This window comes from Lingula anatina, chromosome 3 (genome assembly GCF_051362555.1).
Source record: "Lingula anatina isolate TDL-2025a chromosome 3, LinAna3.0, whole genome shotgun sequence".
NCBI lineage: Eukaryota > Metazoa > Brachiopoda > Lingulata > Lingulida > Lingulidae > Lingula > Lingula anatina.
In genome coordinates, this window is record NC_141769.1 from 5,175,599 (window position 1) to 5,195,641 (window position 20,043).

At 36.4% G+C, this 20,043-nt stretch overlaps 1 protein-coding gene across 2 annotated transcripts; it reads right to left on the minus strand.

Moving 5' to 3' along the window:
- Positions 1-87: 87 nt before the first annotated feature.
- Positions 88-20,013, minus strand: LOC106180754 (GTPase-activating protein and VPS9 domain-containing protein 1). 2 transcript variants are annotated; one of them, XM_013564857.2, is made up of 24 exons: positions 19,910-20,013; positions 18,182-19,241; positions 17,326-17,412; positions 16,548-16,697; positions 15,803-15,992; positions 15,285-15,448; positions 14,800-14,935; positions 14,132-14,437; positions 13,698-13,861; positions 13,195-13,296; positions 12,750-12,831; positions 12,358-12,541; positions 11,122-11,992; positions 10,661-10,727; positions 10,293-10,388; positions 9,880-9,978; positions 4,353-4,541; positions 3,565-3,766; positions 3,123-3,257; positions 2,873-2,996; positions 2,591-2,657; positions 2,187-2,301; positions 1,641-1,779; positions 88-1,305 (listed from the first exon to the last, which is right to left on the minus strand). In XM_013564857.2, exons 2-24 carry the CDS (start codon positions 19,214-19,216, stop codon positions 1,042-1,044), a joined length of 4,968 nt encoding a protein of 1,655 aa, XP_013420311.2. In that variant the 5' UTR covers positions 19,217-19,241; positions 19,910-20,013; the 3' UTR covers positions 88-1,041. The 2 variants fall into 2 exon arrangements, with proteins under 2 accessions (XP_013420311.2, XP_086864098.1); XM_087007972.1 differs by having other exon boundaries at positions 15,285-15,451.
- Between the last annotated feature and the right edge of the window lie 30 nt (positions 20,014-20,043).

Genomic DNA, 20,043 nt, shown 5'->3' on the forward strand with positions numbered 1-20,043 from the left:
CATCAAAAATTGTTGAAAACGTCTAATGCTGGGCTCACGCCATCGCCTAAAGAACATTATAGTCATCCAAGCAATTTACAACACAAAGCCATTGACATTCTTTATTTTCTTCTATCAAAACATTTCTATCTTGGATACTCTGTAACATGTATCACTTCCACATCCTGACTGCAAACTTTTCCACTGGAAGAGGTTCAGTTCTTTTGTGTGTGATACATGTAACTGACATTAGCAGCAAAAACATCAAAGGCACATCTAACACAATGACAGTTATATCCACAGTTGTGCTGATAAGTATCACTGCTAAGGAGAATGACTTACTTTACTGATATGATTTAATATCTCTTCAATAAATATATTACGTATAGTTTTCTCAGATGCTATAAAAGGACGAGTATGCCCAGCCAACTAGCCATCTCAATACAATAATCACATCGTTATAGGCAATAATACTTATCCCTCTGGATTTGTTGGCTCATCCACTGCCATTGTAGTCAAGGCTACGCACATGCCCCTACAATTACTTCTGATCTATAATCAGACAGTCAGCTGAAATGGCATAAATTGGGTTGGGCAGGCCCAGCTTAAATGGAAACATGGTAAAAAGCAGCTCTGCTGTTTCAAACAACTCCTATGTAGCTCTGGTTATTTGTGTGCCTAGATTTGCTCCATATTTTTAATTAGGCAGCCATCAGAAATGCACAGAGTTGGGTCCCATCCAACTTAAATTGAAATATGGCATAAAACAGTAATTAGTTAGATACATGGCATATATGACTGAACAACTCTCATTTACTACAAAACTCATTCCCTTTCTATGACGTTTCTAATTCATGTATTTTACTAAACCCTAGCCAACAGTTTGAAGAAAGGTAAGAGTATAGTTTTATTGAACTCAGTCTTAATTTTCAATGATTTCAGTCCATACATTCAATGTTCATTTTCCATAATTTAAATCGATTCAGTATTCCATTTAAGTGAACACAGTCCATTACTTAAAAAACTCACTATTAATGAACTCAGTCTATAGTTTAAATGAATTCAGTCCATAGTTTTAATAAACTCAATGGCAGAAGAGAACTGCATCCACCAGTACTGCTCCTCTCCTGTCAGCCTCCTCTCGTAAAAACTATTCACGTACTGTACAGTGGACAGCATGGAAGGAGGGTTGGCCTTGATAATGACGAAAATCAGAACAGGCATAAAGTCGTCTGCTGCTGGGACTGAGCGCTCATTTGCCATGCTCAATAGGTTCATTATGGTTGATGAACAACGTAGCACACAGCGGAGTTTGTCCTTAGGTGTCTGAAAAACCAGCATTTTCATGGAAACTATATATCCTAGGTCTTTACTTTATCCACCAAACTTTTTTACAATATGGTGGTGATGTGAAGAATGGCAGGTTCAAGAACAAAACTGCCATTTTTATCATTTTTAAGTATCACTTGACTAAAAATTACTCTAATTTTCAACTGCGCATCTCACCTTGCTGATTATATGTCACAGATATAAGGGCGACTGTGAAGTGTTCCTTTTAGCCAAATAAATTTTTAATCAAATCACTTGCTAAAACACTTCCAGCCATAATACACTTTTAGATATCTGTTAACTTTGAAATAACTCTTGGATGCCAACTTTACCTTGTAGACATTGATCATCTGCAGTTCTGCCTGGGCAGATGGCCAAGGACACTCATGGCGATAACTTTTTGGAATCCTCAGAGACTTATGGTTGGGGGTGATCACTTTAGAAAGTCTGCTCATGTGCTGATGGAGAATTCTAGAGAGAAAGATTTTAGGGGTTAAAAAATTTGTAAATATTTCAATTGAAAACCATGACTGTTAAATATCTTTCCCATGACGAAGACTGCTGATTTTGGCAAGCCTGACAATATAAGACCTTGTGCATCTGGGACACTTACTTTTGGACTGGTACAATTTTTGCTGAATAACTCAAAAATTAAAGTCTTGGTTGACAGCAAAGCAAAATTTCATGCGTAAACAATAATTAGAATTAAACTATTTCAATAGCTACTGCATGACAGATCTGACCTTAGGGGTTTCCAAATACTTTTTTGATTTGCTTCATCACTATTTACACTTGTTATCAATGTTTTCTGTAAATCACTAATTACTTAAAACATAAATTATATTATAGACATTAACTGTCACTAAACAAGAACTTACTGATCTCTGGAAATGTCCATGTCCCCATTTGGGTACATAGCCAAGGTGTAGATGTGGCTCATCACAGTGCGTTCTATGGCAAGTTCCGCATCTTCCAACTGGCTCTCACTGGCAGCTAATAAACAGAATTTGCAAATGATTCATGGACGCTGCGGAAAAATGGGAACTCAGTAAATGTTTCAGTGTAACGAAAGCCCAATCCCACCTCCCTCACTCCACTTTGATAACAATGATAAACACTGGAGAAAAACAACCTTAAAATCATATCACGGAAACTGGTTGTATCTTTCTTAACCTCCACTACAGTACTTTTTCAAAAGGCACAGTGTGTACTTCTTCTTATCATTATTAATTCTGTAATTTCAGTTTCAACAAAGTAATAAAAACTTCTGCAAACCCCATACCTTGCCAGACAGGATCTTGTTCCATGTCTCTATACAGGGTGTTTAGGAAATCTTGAACATAGTCAGTCTAGAACATTAAACAATGCTTATTAATACTTCAATCACCTAAAAAAGTAAGTGTTAGTCGAAATAAAAAAAACATTCTTGCAAAATAAAGAGGGATCACAAATTCGACTTATAAACAGAATTGAAATTAGGGTACAAGCTTACAATCTGTAGTAAGTTTTGGGAGTACTGCAAAAATATGTATTAATGACCTGAAAGTAAAAAGAAACCCGATACCTTTTCATCAGATGCTTTGAGTTTCTGAAACTCTTTGAGCAAAAGGTTGATGGATCTCTCTCTCTTTTCCATGAAGAGGCGCACAAGGACAGAGGTGAAGTATTTGTTACAAGTTTCTTTGTCCCTGTAAAAAAAAACATCAGTTTAAAATAGTTAATAATTAAGAAAGATAGCACCATCAAAGAACAAAGTTACCTGTGAATATTGTTGGGCAGAATCCTAAAATTATTTCACACAAGGACAATGTTACCTATGAATCCTGTTGAGCAATCTTTCCAGATGGGATCTTGTTGTCAGCAGTCCCTGCTTACATCTTGTCAGGTAGGCAATGTATGCGGCTCTGGAACGATATTCCTCGCACAAGGACTTGAGCAATTTCTTCACTCTAGGTAAAAAAGACATGCAAAGAACAATACTATTGTATCAATACACAGCCTTTAGGATTTGAAACAGAATTTTGTATAAAATGGTCATTATTAACAATGTGATGTGTGTCCAAGGAATGCGTGCATGGCAGAGGGTAGGGGTGCTCTTGCCTCTCTCTTAGTTTCTGAGATCTTTTTGTCCCCCCCCCCCAAAAAAAAAAAAAAAAAAAAAAAATTAAAGGGGGGGGGCTTGACTGACACTGCTCTGTACTCTCATTCTAACACACACACACACACACACACACACACACACACACACACACTTACCCATCATTATCAAAACTCTGCAAACACCTAATGGCTTCATGCAGCTGTGCAATCAGATCCTTGTCCTGCAGATTAATGGCCTCTGCAAGCTGAACTTTAAGTACCGCGCACACTTGGTTCTCTTTCTTCTGTCCTGGAGCCTCGGTGCCAGCCCCTGGGGAAGCACAGTTGAGGCCAGTAAGGAGGGGAAGGGTGTGGAAATCTGAAAGATGATATATATGATATGTTCAGGTGGGAACTCTAAGCCGAAATGAAACGGGGACCAGAAATAATTTTGTCTGGCTGGGAAGCAAAAATAATTGACTCAAATATAAATATACTTTAACTGCATTCCTTTATGCAGAAAAGCATGCCTTTTTATAAGGAATAGATAAGTTATCCTATTCTGATTTAAATTCATCTGTGTAGTATATTAATTATGTTCACAAACAGTGCTCAAAATAAAATACAGTGTGGTGAACAACTTCAATTTTGAGGAGAAAGTGCAAAGCTTAAACTTATAATCATGTTACCCTATTGCTTAGCTGGACTTTGTTTTATCATACAGAACTGTTTTACTGAGAGATGGAGGTCACTTATTCCTGAAACTTTGTGAAAATGTCCTGTAATTCCTTTCTCTATTACAGAAAACCAATATACCTGTTTTAATAACAAGAAAATATAGGTTACCTTGTTACTCAGCTGGACTGTATTTATACATACAACCCCCATGTAGTAAGAGCAGGTTTCTTCTTGGAATCTATTCAAGACCTTGTAAAAATTTCACCTAGGCAAATAAATAAACATACCTGTAGTACTAAGGACTAGACGCAACTTCTTCTTGGCATCGCTGAAAGCTTGGCACCCTTCCAGGTTGTTGGGGTCGTACATGGGCGGTCCTTCCTCCTCCTCCACTTCTTCCGACTTACTACTGCTACTTTGTTCTGCTGGCTCAAGCTCTATGCTGACCTTTTTACGGTATTTGGCAAGAATATCATCTGGAAAAAAGAACTACTGGCATGTAAACTACTTGACATGCTATTGGTCTTCTTTCAGATTTATAATTTTGTGCCATCCCCCTTTTTGCTGCTGAAAGTCAAAAGTAAAAAGCTATAAAATTAGTTCTTCTTTCAGAAGGGTGTTATTGTTATATCAAAATTTAAATGACAAGAAGTGAAAATCTTGATGTAACTAGAGGATCAGAGAGGCGATACCGCCTCCGAATATTGTACCACCAGCTGGAGCAAGCGCATTCGTATAGACCCCCACATACACAAAATAAGGGACACAGCCACCAGTCTTATGCTTGACAAGCTATAAAAATGCAATCAACAAGAATTTTCAAAATACGCAAAAAATATATATAACTTAAAATGGTACAATCAAAGTTAAGTTCATCGTAAGGTAGGTCAAAGGTCAATTTCAAGGTCGCAGTAAATTGCCAGTATATGACTTCCTATTCAACTTCAATAGTAACTATGGACCTATCTCTGCCATGTTTGGAGTTAAAAGAGAAAGAAATTAGCAGAGTTCAGTTCATGATTATAAGTAGGTCAAAGGTCAATTTGAAGGTCACATATAGATTGCCAGTATATGACTTCCTATTCAAGTCCAATAGTAACTATGGACCTATCTCAGCCAGTTTTGGAGATAAAAGGAAACCAAAATTTGCAAAGTTCAGTTCATGGTGAAAAGTAGGTCAAAGGTCAATTTTAAGGTCACAGTAAGATTGCCAGTATATGACTTCCTATTCAAGTCCAATAGAAACTACGGACCTATCTCTGCCAGTTTTGGAGATAAAAGGGAAGCAAAATTTGCAATGTTCAGTTCATGGTGAAAAGTAGGTCAAAGGTCAATTTTAAGGTCACATTTAGATTGCCAGTATATGACTTCCTATTCAAGTTCAATAGTAACTATGGACCTATCTCTGCCAGTTTTGGAGACAAAAGGGAAGCAAAATTTGCAAAGTTCAGTTCATGGTGAAAAGTAGGTCAAAGGTCAATTTTAAGGTCACATTTCGATTGCCAGTATATGACTTCCTATTCAAGTTCAATAGTAACTATGGACCTATCTCTGACAGTTTTGGAGATAAAAGGGAAGAAAAATTTGCAAAGTTCAGTTCATGGTGAAAAGTAGGTCAAAGGTCAATTTTAAGGTCACATTTAGATTGCCAGTATATGACTTCCTATTCAATCAATAGTAACTATGGACCTATCTCTGCCAGTTTTGGAGACAAAAGGGAAGCAAAATTTGCAAAGTTCAGTTCATGGTGAAAAGTAGGTCAAAGGTCAATTTTAAGGTCACATTTAGATTGCCAGTATATGACTTCCTATTCAAGTTCAATAGTAACTATGGACCTATCTCTGACAGTTTTGGAGATAAAAGGGAAGAAAAATTTGCAAAGTTCAGTTCATGGTGAAAAGTAGGTCAAAGGTCAATTTTAAGGTCACATATAGATTGCCAGTATATGACTTCCTATTCAAGTTCAATAGTAACTATGGACCTATCTCTGCCAGTTTTGGAGATAAAAGGGAAGAAAAATTTGCAAAGTTCAGTTCATGGTGAAAAGTAGGTCAAAGGTCAATTTTAAGGTCACATATAGATTGCCAGTATATGACTTCCTATTCAAGTTCAATAGTAACTATGGACCTATCTCTGCCAGTTTTGGAGACAAAAGGGAAGCAAAATTTGCAAAGTTCAGTTCATGGTGAAAAGTAGGTCAAAGGTCAATTTTAAGGTCACATTTATATTGCCAGTATATGACTTCCTATTCAAGTTCAATAGTAACTATGGACCTATCTCCGCCAGTTTTGGAGATAAAAGGAAAGCAAAATTTGCAAAGTTCAGTTCATGGTGAAAAGTAGGTCAAAGGTCAATTTTAAGGTCACATTTATATTGCCAGTATATGACTTCCTATTCAACTTCAATAGTAACTATGGACCTATCTCTGCCAGGTTTGGAGTTAAAAGAGAAAGAAATTAGCAGAGTTCAGTTCATGATTATAAGTAGGTCAAAGGTCAATTTGAAGGTCACATATAGATTGCCAGTATATGACTTCCTATTCAAGTCCAATAGTAACTACGGACCTATCTCAGCCAGTTTTGGAGATAAAAGGAAACCAAAATTTGCAAAATTCAGTTCATGGTGAAAAGTAGGTCAAAGGTCAATTTCAAGGTCACAGTAAGATTGCCAGTATATGACTTCCTATTCAAGTCCAATAGAAACTACGGACCTATCTCTGCCAGTTTTGGAGATAAAAGGGAAGCAAAATTTGCAATGTTCAGTTCATGGTGAAAAGTAGGTCAAAGGTCAATTTTAAGGTCACATTTAGATTGCCAGTATATGACTTCCTATTCAAGTTCAATAGTAACTATGGACCTATCTCTGCCAGTTTTGGAGACAAAAGGGAAGCAAAATTTGCAAAGTTCAGTTCATGGTGAAAAGTAGGTCAAAGGTCAATTTTAAGGTCACATTTAGATTGCCAGTATATGACTTCCTATTCAAGTTCAATAGTAACTATGGACCTATCTCTGACAGTTTTGGAGATAAAAGGAAAGCAAAATTTGCAAAGTACAGTTCATGGTGAAAAGTAGGTCAAAGGTCAATTTTAAGGTCACATTTATATTGCCAGTATATGACTTCCTATTCAAGTTCAATAGTAACTATGGACCTATCTCTGCCAGTTTTGGAGATATAAGGGACTAAATGTTATAATTTTGGAGTTACCATAATGTGCCTTAAATTTCGTACAGAAAAAATTAATTAAAATAAAGAAAATGTCATTTTGGTCAAAATTCTTGAAATAAGAGGTGCTCTGAAGTTTCAGAAGTTCAAGTTTGATGAAATAATGTCATTTTTGAACACAAGTTGTCTGCTTTGCCAAGCCTTATATTTTATTTTTCCAGAGTTCAAAATTTATTATCCATTACCGTACTGCACATTTTGCTTTTACCACCAATATGTACTTTTTGATACAGCGTAACTCGAAAACCGTATGGAATACAAAAAAACCGAGACCACCTCCAGTATTGGGCTTTACATGCAAAGTTCAGTTCATGGTGAAAAGTAGGTCAAAGGTCAATTTTAAGGTCACATTTAGATTGCCAGTATATGACTTCCTATTCAAGTTCAATAGTAACTATGGACCTATCTCTGCCAGTTTTGGAGATAAAAGGGAAGCAAAATTTGCAAAGTTCAGTTCATGGTGAAAAGTAGGTCAAAGGTCAATTTTAAGGTCACATTTAGATTGCCAGTATATGACTTCCTATTCAAGTTCAATAGTAACTACAGACCTATCTCTGCCAGTTTTGGAGATAAAACGGAAGCAAAATTTGCAAAGTTCAGTTCATGGTGAAAAGTAGGTCAAAGGTCAATTTTAAGGTCACATTTAGATTGCCAGTATATGACTTCCTATTCAAGTTCAATAGTAACTATGGACCTATCTCTGCCAGTTTTGGAGATAAAAGGGAAGAAAAATTTGCAAAGTTCAGTTCATGGTGAAAAGTAGGTCAAAGGTCAATTTTAAGGTCACATATAGATTGCCAGTATATGACTTCCTATTCAAGTTCAATAGTAACTATGGACCTATCTCTGCCAGTTTTGGAGATAAAAGGGAAGCAAAATTTGCAAAGTTCAGTTCATGGTGAAAAGTAGGTCAAAGGTCAATTTTAAGGTCACATTTAGATTGCCAGTATATGACTTCCTATTCAAGTTCAATAGTAACTACGGACCTATCTCAGCCAGTTTTGGAGATAAAAGGAAAGCAAAATTTGCAAAGTTCAGTTCATGGTGAAAAGTAGGTCAAAGGTCAATTTTAAGGTCACATTTAGATTGCCAGTATATGACTTCCTATTCAAGTTCAATAGTAACTATGGACCTATCTCTGACAGTTTTGGAGATAAAAGGGAAGAAAAATTTGCAAAGTTCAGTTCATGGTGAAAAGTAGGTCAAAGGTCAATTTTAAGGTCACATATAGATTGCCAGTATATGACTTCCTATTCAAGTTCAAAAGTAACTATGGACCTATCTCTGCCAGTTTTGGAGATAAAAGGGAAGCAAATTTTGCAAAGTTCAGTTTATGGTGAAAAGTAGGTCAAAGGTCAATTTTAAGGTCACATATAGATTGCCAGTATATGACTTCCTATTCAACTTCAATAGTAACTATAGACCTATCTCTGCCAGTTTTGGAGATATAAGGGACTAAATGTTATAATTTTGGAGTTACCATAATGTGCCTTAAATTTCGTACAGAAAAAATTAATTAAAATAAAGAAAATGTCATTTTGGTCAAAATTCTTGAAATAGGAGGTGCTCTGAAGTTTCAGAAGTTCAAATTTGATGAAATAATGTCATTTTTGAACACAAGTTGTCTGCTTTGCCAAGCCTTATGTTTTATTTTTCCAGAGTTCAAAATTTATTATCCATTACCGTACTGCACATTTTGCTTTTACCACCAATATGTACTTTTTGATACAGCGTAACTCGAAAACCGTATGGAATACAAAAAAACCGAGACCACCTCCAGTGTTGGGCTTTACATGCTCTACAAAATGCAAAAAAGAATGGGTCTCTAGCATTAACGGTTCCCGAATTAGAGACAGTTTTCAGTTTCGGTATCTTATGGCCGCTACTCCCGTGAAAATGCACCGATTGACCCCAAATTCATGGAGATGAAAGATGACCTGAAGGGTAACACTTTCCAATAATATTATTGGTTAAGTCTGTGTGGTGTCTGAATAACAGGGCAAAAAAATTTTTTTTCGTAAAAAATTTCATTTTTTTGAAAATTTTGGCCCATTTGACCTTGAAGTAAAGGTCAAAGGTCAAATCCAAGGGTATATTTGAAATCTACACATATGACTTTTGGAAAGCCGTCTATAGAAATTTTTCCCATAACTCCTTCCGTAGGGTAGATAATTAGCATTTAATTTTGCCATTTTTAGACAAGGGTGCATTGCAATGAGTGCCACACCCAGACCCCAATACCGACAAAGCCCAAATTTTACGTGGAACGAGTTGAGATTATAGGTGACCTAAATCCATGAGATGGGTATGGGGGGCCTTACCGTCTAGGAGGAGAAGCGGTAACGGTAGCCGTCCGGCGGAGCCGGCGGAACGATCCGGACGAGACCGAAACCATGTGTACCGCCAGCGCTAACGCTGGTGGTACAAATACTATAATTTACACATCGCACATTCATCACTGCAGAAAAATACATTAATATAAATTTATTATTTCATTTACTTTTGAGTCATTAAAACAAATTTATTTCACTTTATTCTGTATCATCTATAGGATTTACTTTCCATACATAATGGTTGGTAAAGTAGAACTACCTATACTGGAATTAGCATCCTGGACAGGAGGGGTTGAAATGCCGCCGCCTGCCTCGTCTTTGTTTTCAGATTCATCATGAGGTGACGTTTTACCATCCCCTTGAAGAGCAAACAAATTCATCATCGTCTACCACTTGAATACAAACTGTTTGTGGTATGACAAACATAAATTCATTGGTTTGAGAAATAAATAAGCAATGATAAATTGATAAGGAACCATGATTTGAAAACAGAAAAATTTTATCCACATCCATTTTGACTTCCACACAACACTACAAGCTGATATCTTTGAAAGTTCACAACTAAAATATTCATTACTCATAGTAGTCTACATTAATTTGCCATAAATTTCTATAATATAATAGGGTAACTAATTTGTTCCTGATTTAGCTCCAAACAAACATAATTCAGACCTCTGTCCTTGTGCCTCGGGGATTCCCTGTCTCTCGGCACAGACAGCGTCAAGTCTTCCTTCACATCTTGGGCTTTAGATCCCTTCCGTCTCACACCTGGTGAACATTAGCAAGTATAATGATGCATGCCACGCAAAATTCAAGGAAAATGGAATAACATATACATAATGTACATTGTCCCAAGAATGGTGATCTGTATTATTTAATTAAAGCTTAAGCATGATTTCAAATAAGTTGACAATGTCAAAGATTTAAAAATAATAATTTAACATACCAAAACAGCACCTGTGATTCTTGCTGGTGCAGTGCACTGATAACTTTTATGTTTTTTTTTTCATAACACACCTTTAATTTTCAGCAATGCATACCTTTAGAAATTTTCTCCTTAACCGACTTAAAAATGCTGAGTTTCTTTCTGTCATGTCTGTCATCTTCCTAAATTCATCAAAAAATTTTCAAAATCTTTGATTAGTAAAGCATGATTGTTGGCTACTGTATTTTGTATTTCACAGACCAAATGTATGAAAGAATCTTCCGCCCTTGTATTGCCTCTCATATGTGAAATATCACTGTGAAAGACATACATGATTCTAAAAAATAGATAAATATGTATCAATTACATAATGACTGCAGTAGATTCCTCATGATTCAGACACTTAGAGGACCGAAAAATTTTCGCGAGTTACATTACATTTTCCATGTAATTTTAGCTGACATCAAAGTATCCATTTGCTATGAATGTTAATTTGAGACATGTTTTTGGGAGTCATTCCAATTCTTATGTATTTATTTTAAATCTTCTTGTGCATTTGCTCTTATTTCAGCCTACCTCATGCTGGCTGTTCTGATTTCGCCTCTTTGGTATTGCACCAGCAGATGGCACCACCGTTACTTCCTGTGCCTTGCTAAACTGAATCTCATTAGCTGTCTTCTCCTTTCCTTCAGTCACATGATCTATCAGCTGATCAGTGCTCACACCAGCTGCACCAGTACCACTTTGGCTTTCATCGGTACTACTATGACTTCTTGTGGTCTCTGTTCCATTGGACAAGGTGCTCAGTCCACTTCCTCTACTACCACTGCCATAACTGCTGTCAAAATTATCAACTAAGTTGGGAATCAGGTCTCGAGTTCTAGGAGGTATAGGGGGCGTCTGCAGAAGAGAGATGTTTGGGACAGGGTCATTAATAGATGGAGCCCCTGTTGTGTCATTTTTCGGACCCTCTTGCATCAGGGGATCAAATAAGGTGACCGCAGTAGACAGCCGATTCTCATCAATATTCACATTCTGTTGTTCAGTCAGCTTCAAATTATCAATGTTATCAGACAGCATATCTACCGACAAACTTGTAGCAGTAGCACCTGGGAGAGAAAATTCTGACTGGCCACTTATAAAAATCCGAGACTCTCGCCCACGATCTTCGAATATATCTTCCTCACTGATTGGCCCATTCAGGACCCTGCGCTGGTTGAGATGGCCCTCTGGCAGCCATGTCTGATCCAACGATGGCGGCACTGCTGGCCGTATTGACTGCTGGTCATACTGGGCTTGCCTGACTGGGTCCACGCTGTACAGTACACTACCTACCCTCCCCTGTGCATGCTGGAGAGAGTCCGAAATGCGTTGACTGGAGGTGTATTCATACTTGGTTTCCTCGATCCTGCTGTAGTTCTCCACCATCTGAGATACAACCCTGGACCTGGAGATGAAGATTATTTCTGCACTGAAATTATATGCCAGCTTGGAAAATTTATTTTAAAGGTGCTTTTCTTGTTTTATTAGCTGTAACTGAAATTACATCCAAATGAAATAAAATTAATGAGATCATTACTAAATTTTTATTTTTAATTGCAATAACAATTAGAAAGTAAAAATCTTAATTATATTACAAAGAAACATACAATTCTCATGAACTATCATAAATTCATTTTCATTAGCATTAATTGTACTTCTTCCACATAATGCACAAATTCCTAGCCAGAAAGATAAGAAATAAAAACACCCATATGCCTTATATTGTTCAAAAATTCTCTCACTCATTCTCATAACAAACAATAAACCTACCGGTTTTCATCCCAACGAACTTCCCTGGAAGTATTTCCCACATGTCTGCGCATAACAACCTGCGGTGGGACGCCAGCATCAGGAAGATCATCTGAGGAGTTTCCAAAGAAGAAGGAGGCTGATTCTTCAGATGTGTTGGTGGGGGGTGGTACTCCTCCAATAGCACCCTCCAGAGCATCAACTTCTGTGAGATTAAAAAAAAGAGAGCTCTCAAGTTATTTTCAGTTTCTGACATATGAATGCCATGTAAAATTACCTTAAAAGAGTAACAAACACTCACATAATTTCATTTCTCAAAATTGTTAACAAAGAAAAGTACAGTTTAAACAAAATATGATAATACCAAAATGTGACTGATATCAATTGACATTTAAGGTATTAATGGAATTTACCAGCAATCTGATCTTCTCGCTGATCAACCTCAGAGCCTTCATCTGCTGCCTGACTTTTGCTGCTAACACTCACAGTGTCATCCTGAACAAAAAATAAGTAAATAAATAAATGAATAAATAAAGACAAACCATGCATTTCCAGACCAACACTGAATGAAGATTGCTAAATGATAGCGAAAACATATCTTTTTTTCAAATTTTTAAAAAATCACTTCAAGGTTTATACCCTGCCCTTACAGATTAACTTTATCTAAACATACAACTACATTAAATTTCAAATTCATAGTCACAAATAAACTTTACCTAAACATACAACTACATTAAATCCTAAATTCATAGTCCATCACACTAATTGCACTAAAATTTTTTTTCAATGCTATATATTGACAAATGCCTTTCCGCTTGCTGCCTATCACTATACTTGGCAATGCCTGTGTCCACTCACCGTGTCCAGCTCCAGAAGTCTGTCCACCTGACTTTCCCCAGTCTCACTGGCCAGAACATCTGTGCTCCAGGCATCACTGGCAGTCTCTGACATCTCAGATGCCTGTCAGCAAAACAGTTTGTATTTTTTGTGATATTATAAAACAGTAATGTACCCAATAATAACATAATTATATCAAAGTTGAAAAAGTTTTATATTATAAAACAAAAATATATCCAATAATAACATAATTATATCAAAGTTTTCATTCTGGTACTTCTTAGTTGTATTATACGAAGATGATGGGAAAATTGAATCTCATACTGGATCTTACTTGAAATGGAGATCGCAGCATTTTGACCTTGTCACAAAACTTTTCCAGATGAAATGAATTGTCATCAGTGTCATATGATGCTTGAAATTTCCATTCTAATTTCATTTATCACTATGTCTGTTTTGATTCCATTTTATCTTAAAATAATCCATAATTCAATTTAATATATTTCAAAACAAACCATACTTACATGTCTTTTGGGATCCTGAAAGGGTACTCCCAGTAAATTCTGACAAATAATTTCCTCGGCGACCTCCTCTAGGCGTTCTAGTTGGTCTCTTTCCGGAGGCTCGGAGTCGCTGGCAAGAACGTCTGTGCTCCAAGTGTCACTCACCGTGGACTTGGTCTCATCCTCTGTAAATAAGAAATGTGTTAAATGCATCAACTGGAAGTCTTAGATTAAATGATTTCTATGCTAAAGAGGCCTTTTCAAGATTAAATGGGGGGTTCAATATTTCCTACTTCAAAATTACACTTATGTAGTTCCATCATCAACAATTTTTTCTCGGTCACACCTTATATATCAAACTTACCAACCTCACCCTCACACACTCTTTCTTCCACTTCCTAAATATCACTTCTATGTTATAACTTAAATCATAAATGGTTCAGCTTATAACTCACTTTCATATTCTGATTTGATGTCAAACTTTCCAAATCTCTCCGTCACATCTTCTCTGTCTCTCTTCCTTATAGTAATGGGCAGATCCTGCACCCTGGGAAGCTCCTCCTCTGGCCCTATGCTATCAGTATGGGACACTGGGGTATCTCGCCCACTGATATTCGGGGTGCCCCTGCCACTGACATTGGCTGACAGCATGTCGGAAAAGTTGTCTGTGACGTCATTTTCATCGTCGTCCAGTTCCACAGAACCTACGGAGTGACTGGATGCTGCCTCTGATATGGCTTCTAAATAGTCACTGGTATTACCTGGGGGAAAATCGGATTTTAAACATTTTGATCATAATACCTTTTAGCTACGTCTGCTAAATAATTACTTGCAATATGTGCTTAGATTGCAACTTGAAGGTTGTACCATCAGAAAAGATTCAAGGTAAAAATCTTCTCATCTATGAGGAATTTGAGTTTAAAAACCATTACAGAATTCTACAGATATACATGTCAGTTTTCTAATTTCATAATTATGCAAAGTAAAAAGATTTTGTCTGTTTAATAGATGTTCTAGGTTGTCACTGATTATGTCATTGAAATATCATACATCTCATTTATACAACTGTATCCTGTATAAGCTGAAAAAAAAAAAAAAAAGTCTTCAGATCTCTTCCTCTCACCTATTGAATCCTGATCATGTGACAAAGAAAACCTTGTCCTCTTTTCCACAACTTCTGGCTCTCCATCTCCATCTAAGTCTTCTCCAGGTAAACTGTCCACCTTCCCACGTCTACGGCGCATCTCCATTCTCAGAACCTAGAACAGCAAAATTAATGAAATATTGTTAGATTGTCAAATGCACTGAGATAACAGTAAGAACAATGTACACGCAATTAAGGCACTGTGACAAAATATGACAAAACTTCTCTATATTCAAGTTTAGTGAAAAGTTGTTTAATTTTGGCGAGAGGGCAATGGACCAAAGAAGTGATTATCTTTTACAGCAGGTACAATTCGGAGTCCTCATTTATGAGGGTTATTACCAATATATGTGTATATCTTTAAAGTCTTACTTCCTCAAAAAATAATAAAATCTGTTACATTGATCTTCTTAAAATGTGACTCTTCTGATTCGTGCTCATATTATAATCATATAAATGTATACCTTCTCTTCTACCAGCATTCCAGGTACCTCAGTCTGTTGATTGGTTACTATGACTAGAACATCCTCTTGGGGGTCTACATCTTGCAAACTCAAGGAGTCCTCCCCAGAGTCGTCTGAGTTACCTACATTGCCACTTAAGTTTGTGAAGCTACGCTTTTTGTTCACTGCAATAAAACAGACAAGAGAATCAAAGGCATTTCTGAACATTATAGTTTTAAAAATTTTCTTCTGTTTGTTTGTCCATCTGTATAACTTCAGGATGCATGTGAACATGCGCGCACACACACACATGTGCACTCGCACTAACAAAAGGACTTTATTAAATCCATCTTTTTAGCCAAACCCAACATGTGGCAAACAGACTAACTACAAGATATTGGAGGAATTTCACTTTCATTTTCCTTATCAGATAAAAAAAATCCTGACTCAAAAGAGAGAGAGAAAAAAAAACATAATGGAAAAATCTAGCATTTCTTATCCTGTGAGGCTAGACAAGGGGGGTAACTGTTACCATGTACCTTTACTATTTTTCCTGTCCTGTGAGGGTGTCCCTGGGGGTGTGGCTACGGGAGTCACCACTCCTGTGTTTCTGATAGCAGCATTAGCCACACTTAACTGTGCCATCAATGGACTGTTAGCAGGTAGGTCACCCAGCAAACTCTCCACTAACTTCCTCTCTTGACTGTTCTCATTCAGGTCACTCTGGACCTAGTTGGAAGGAAAAAATCAGCCACTTGATTTTGATAACAATAAATTGAATATAAATCCCAAGTAATTTGATTCAAATCAAATATCTGTTAAGTTCCTTTTATGTTGATTTATTGACATCATTACGAGGAAGCAGTTTGTTTTCATTTTAAAATAGTTTGTTTCTGTTTGATAAGCCAGGACCCTTATCAGTAGGAGGAAGCAATTTATCTTCAAATGAAAAGGAAGGTATTCAATTAAGCTATATAACAGTAAAGCTTTGTTCAATTTCTATCAGCTAAACACCAGACCACAATGATATTCAATCTCAGCAGATGTGATGACATTCTTTGTTTGTAGATAGCTCATAGTGTTAGTGTTATTCTCAAGTTTGTCTATTTTATTTTCATAAACTCACATAACTAACTACCATAATTTCAGTGGTGAAATACAATAACTTTATTACATCACTATCAAAATATCAATGACAAAATTTTCACAAAAAAAAACAAACAATTATTTGCAAAATATAAAACACAGTTCTAACATTCACTGAATTCTTTAAAGTCTTCTTACCTCAGTCAGGAAATTGATCACCATCCTGAGCTGGGCCGTAGTAAGCAGAACAGCAGTGCGCCCTACCCCATGCAGCTGTAGAGGGGAGTGGGCGGGGCTATCTGACACCTCACTCTCTATCATATTGTCTAGTATGGAGGAGACACAACCCTGGATGTTTGAAGAAAAAAGAAAAGATCATTCTGACTGAATCCCCTGGTAGCTATAAGCAAGGTGCTATATGACCAAGTGTACCAAACCAAGGGCTTACATAAAATTCACCTTGAGAAATATTTTTCTTTTGGATTCACCCAACAAAATCTATTTTTCTTTCCAAAATGAAAACATCATCTTATTTAATAAAAATATTTGGAAGAAAAGGACTGATCAGCGAAATAAAACTTTAGCATATATTCAATGAACACAAGGTAGATATGCAATGCTACTTTCATATGAATTCCGCAACAATAAAATAACTGTTTAGATATATACATTAAAATGAGTCAAATAAATACATAAATGGAGCAGTTTCCTATTTGATTAGTATGGTTTATTAAAACTGTGCAATATGTAATTGCACTGCTATACAATAACAATAATCCTAAACAACGATAAAATGCATCACTTCACAATAAAAGTGCTTTTCTTTCTTGGGTTTTACTGAACTGCAATGACCTAACTTACGGTTTAATACAATAAATATATACTGTAAATATATATATTGACAGAATCTATAAAAACATAATGCATATGTGTTTAATATTTATTTCATTTTAATGAGAAGACCTTTTGTTCTCACCCTCTCAAACTTCCCATAAAGGTCCTGTATACGTGGGTCAATGTCTTCCAGCTTAGAAATAGTTAAAACCTGGAGGATCTGGGCAACCTAAATGATGATGATGAGAATGAATGAATGAATACATATTCATAACAACAACAACAACAACAACAACAACAAATTAATCAATACAAACAACAAATAAATAATTATAATTAAATAAATTTGGTCTGACAAAGAAATATTAACCAAAGAACTTATCAATTTCACTGTACAAGCAAAAGATCACAAATTGGAATATCTTGAAGAAAACAAAATGGTGGTATGAACACAGCTTCTGTGTTTTAACACACAGATGAAAGCAATATCCATATGAACTCAAATACAAGTTCACAGCCTTTCCACATATCTCTTATTTGCTATTGATATGCATTAACACGCAATACAAAGGCTAAAAGAAACACAATCCTATTTAACACTGGGGGGATTCAGCACAGGAAAATAATCAATAATTTTAAAGCAGTTTAAGGCAGTATGCCTTTTTGCATACTAGTATATGTATACTGCAGTAACCCTGGCTTATATATCCCCTAGAGACTTCATCATTTCAATAAATCTGCACCACACACTTGCTTATTTGCATTTTAATTTATGAATTATTCAACTACACAATTAAATTACCTTCCCAAACATTCAAGACAAGAAGCAATAGCTTGGTTGACAAGTATTTTTTGCAATATAATTTTTTCAGCCCAATCATTTATACTTTTTCATAAACTTGTCTTCCTTTTCCTAAATAAAAGATTATATTGTAGGCAAATTTTCAGGCTAGAATGAGCCAAGACTGGGAATAAACACCTAAAAATGTTTAACTTACCTGCATTAAGTTATGCCTGGCAATATAACTGACTGGTGCATCCAGAGTCAGTCCGTAAGGTTCTGGGTCGCAGATAGCAGGGCAGATGAAGATAGCAAACACGAGATCCCCGCACACAGTTCTTGCCTCCGTGGTGGAGAGGTGGTTCTCCTCGCTAAGAATTCTGTACATCTGCGACACCAACCAGCACAAACTCTGTGGAAAGCAGTACATGCTGTTCTTGATACTGCTAATGAAACGTTCAGTCAGTGTGTGTAGTTTACTGATGGTGAATTCCCTATAGTTCTTCACCTTCTCGTCATACTGGGGACTTCCTGCCTCCCCAAACCTCTTCAATTTATCAGCTGATGGAAATCTCACCAATGCTTTCTCCGGGTCTATGTCATAAAACCACTCATCTTCCATTAGAAGCTGCATCACTGGCTTGTGAAGAGCAGCAGTGAGAAAAAGTTTAACAGAGAATAAACTTTCAATGAGTAATCTAAACACAGCACTAAAAGTACAGTTTCCTCTCCTGAGCATTTTACAAGGGTCATTACTTTTGGCAAGCTGTATCTGTATTAATGACTTCAAAAGCTGCAGTACTAGGATCTCATCTTCCTGCATTACACAATTTCCATACAGAGACGACATCAAAATCTGGGTCATTTTTTGGCCTTTTTCCTGGTTTTGCTTTGTCCCAGCAACAAGACAACTGGCAACAACTGCAGGTCTGTCCCGTAGCTGCTGTAAAAATTCTCCATATTTAGAATCATGATAATTCAAATATTTATAACTATCAATAAAATTTGCCAGATCCAGTTGATTGGCCTTATGACAAACCACAGCTGGTGACATCTCCCGAGAGCCAAGAATCAATTGATTTAGATTCAGCCTCTGCTGCTTTGCAATCCATGCTGTGTGAAAAAGTTGCTCAGCAACCTTCCCAATTTCTTCATTCAGTTTCTGAATGTGCTCTCTTTCAGAGTGAACGTAAAGACGTTCCTGCTTCAAGTGTCTGGCAAGCTCCAGCAACTTGTCAAACTGTGCTGCCATTTTCCCTTAAAATTTCCTATACCCACTGCAAGAGAAGAAACATAATATATTCTTAAATTCATTCTTCTTTTAATATGAGTCAAAATACAGATGTTATCCTTAAAAGCAAAAGCAAACAATTATATGAAAAAAAAACAACAAAAAAATACGCCCTTAAGTTATGCTATGCGAATAAGTTACGAGAAGTTATCCACTTTAAAAAGAATATGAAAATATACGAGCAATCAACTAATTTGCAATTATATTTCAATAATTCATCCAGAGTCAAAGTGAACAATGCACATGGAAAGGTTTCACTTATATTTTCCACGTGTGTCATATAAAAGTCGTTGGAAAACCACTGGCAGAGCGGATACTTTAATGACTCATGATCAGTTGACTGGCAAAGAACCTTTTTTAATCATTCCATTAAACTTCACGATATCACTAACTATGTAATCAATGATAAGGAAGCACTTTCAGATTTTCAACGTCCATAAATTAATGCTCATTATGCAAGTGCATAAAAGAATGCACGGTTTTTCGAGCTGCAATGAATATTTGTTCACACCCCCTTATTTGCTTTGATACCAAACCATATTACACGACCAAAGAGACACGTGTGCATCATGCCGATGCTCCAAACTATGTTCGATACTTCTATATTGTAGCGACACGCATGAATTTCAACCAGCTATCAACACTTATACTCACAAAGGTATTAAATGTGTGTTATTTCCAATCCATTTTGCTGAGAGAGAGAGAACGCAAGATGAAAGTTTACAACACCCACTGCGCATTCTTTACGCGCAAGCGATGGAAACAGACTGCGTACAGTCGAACATTAG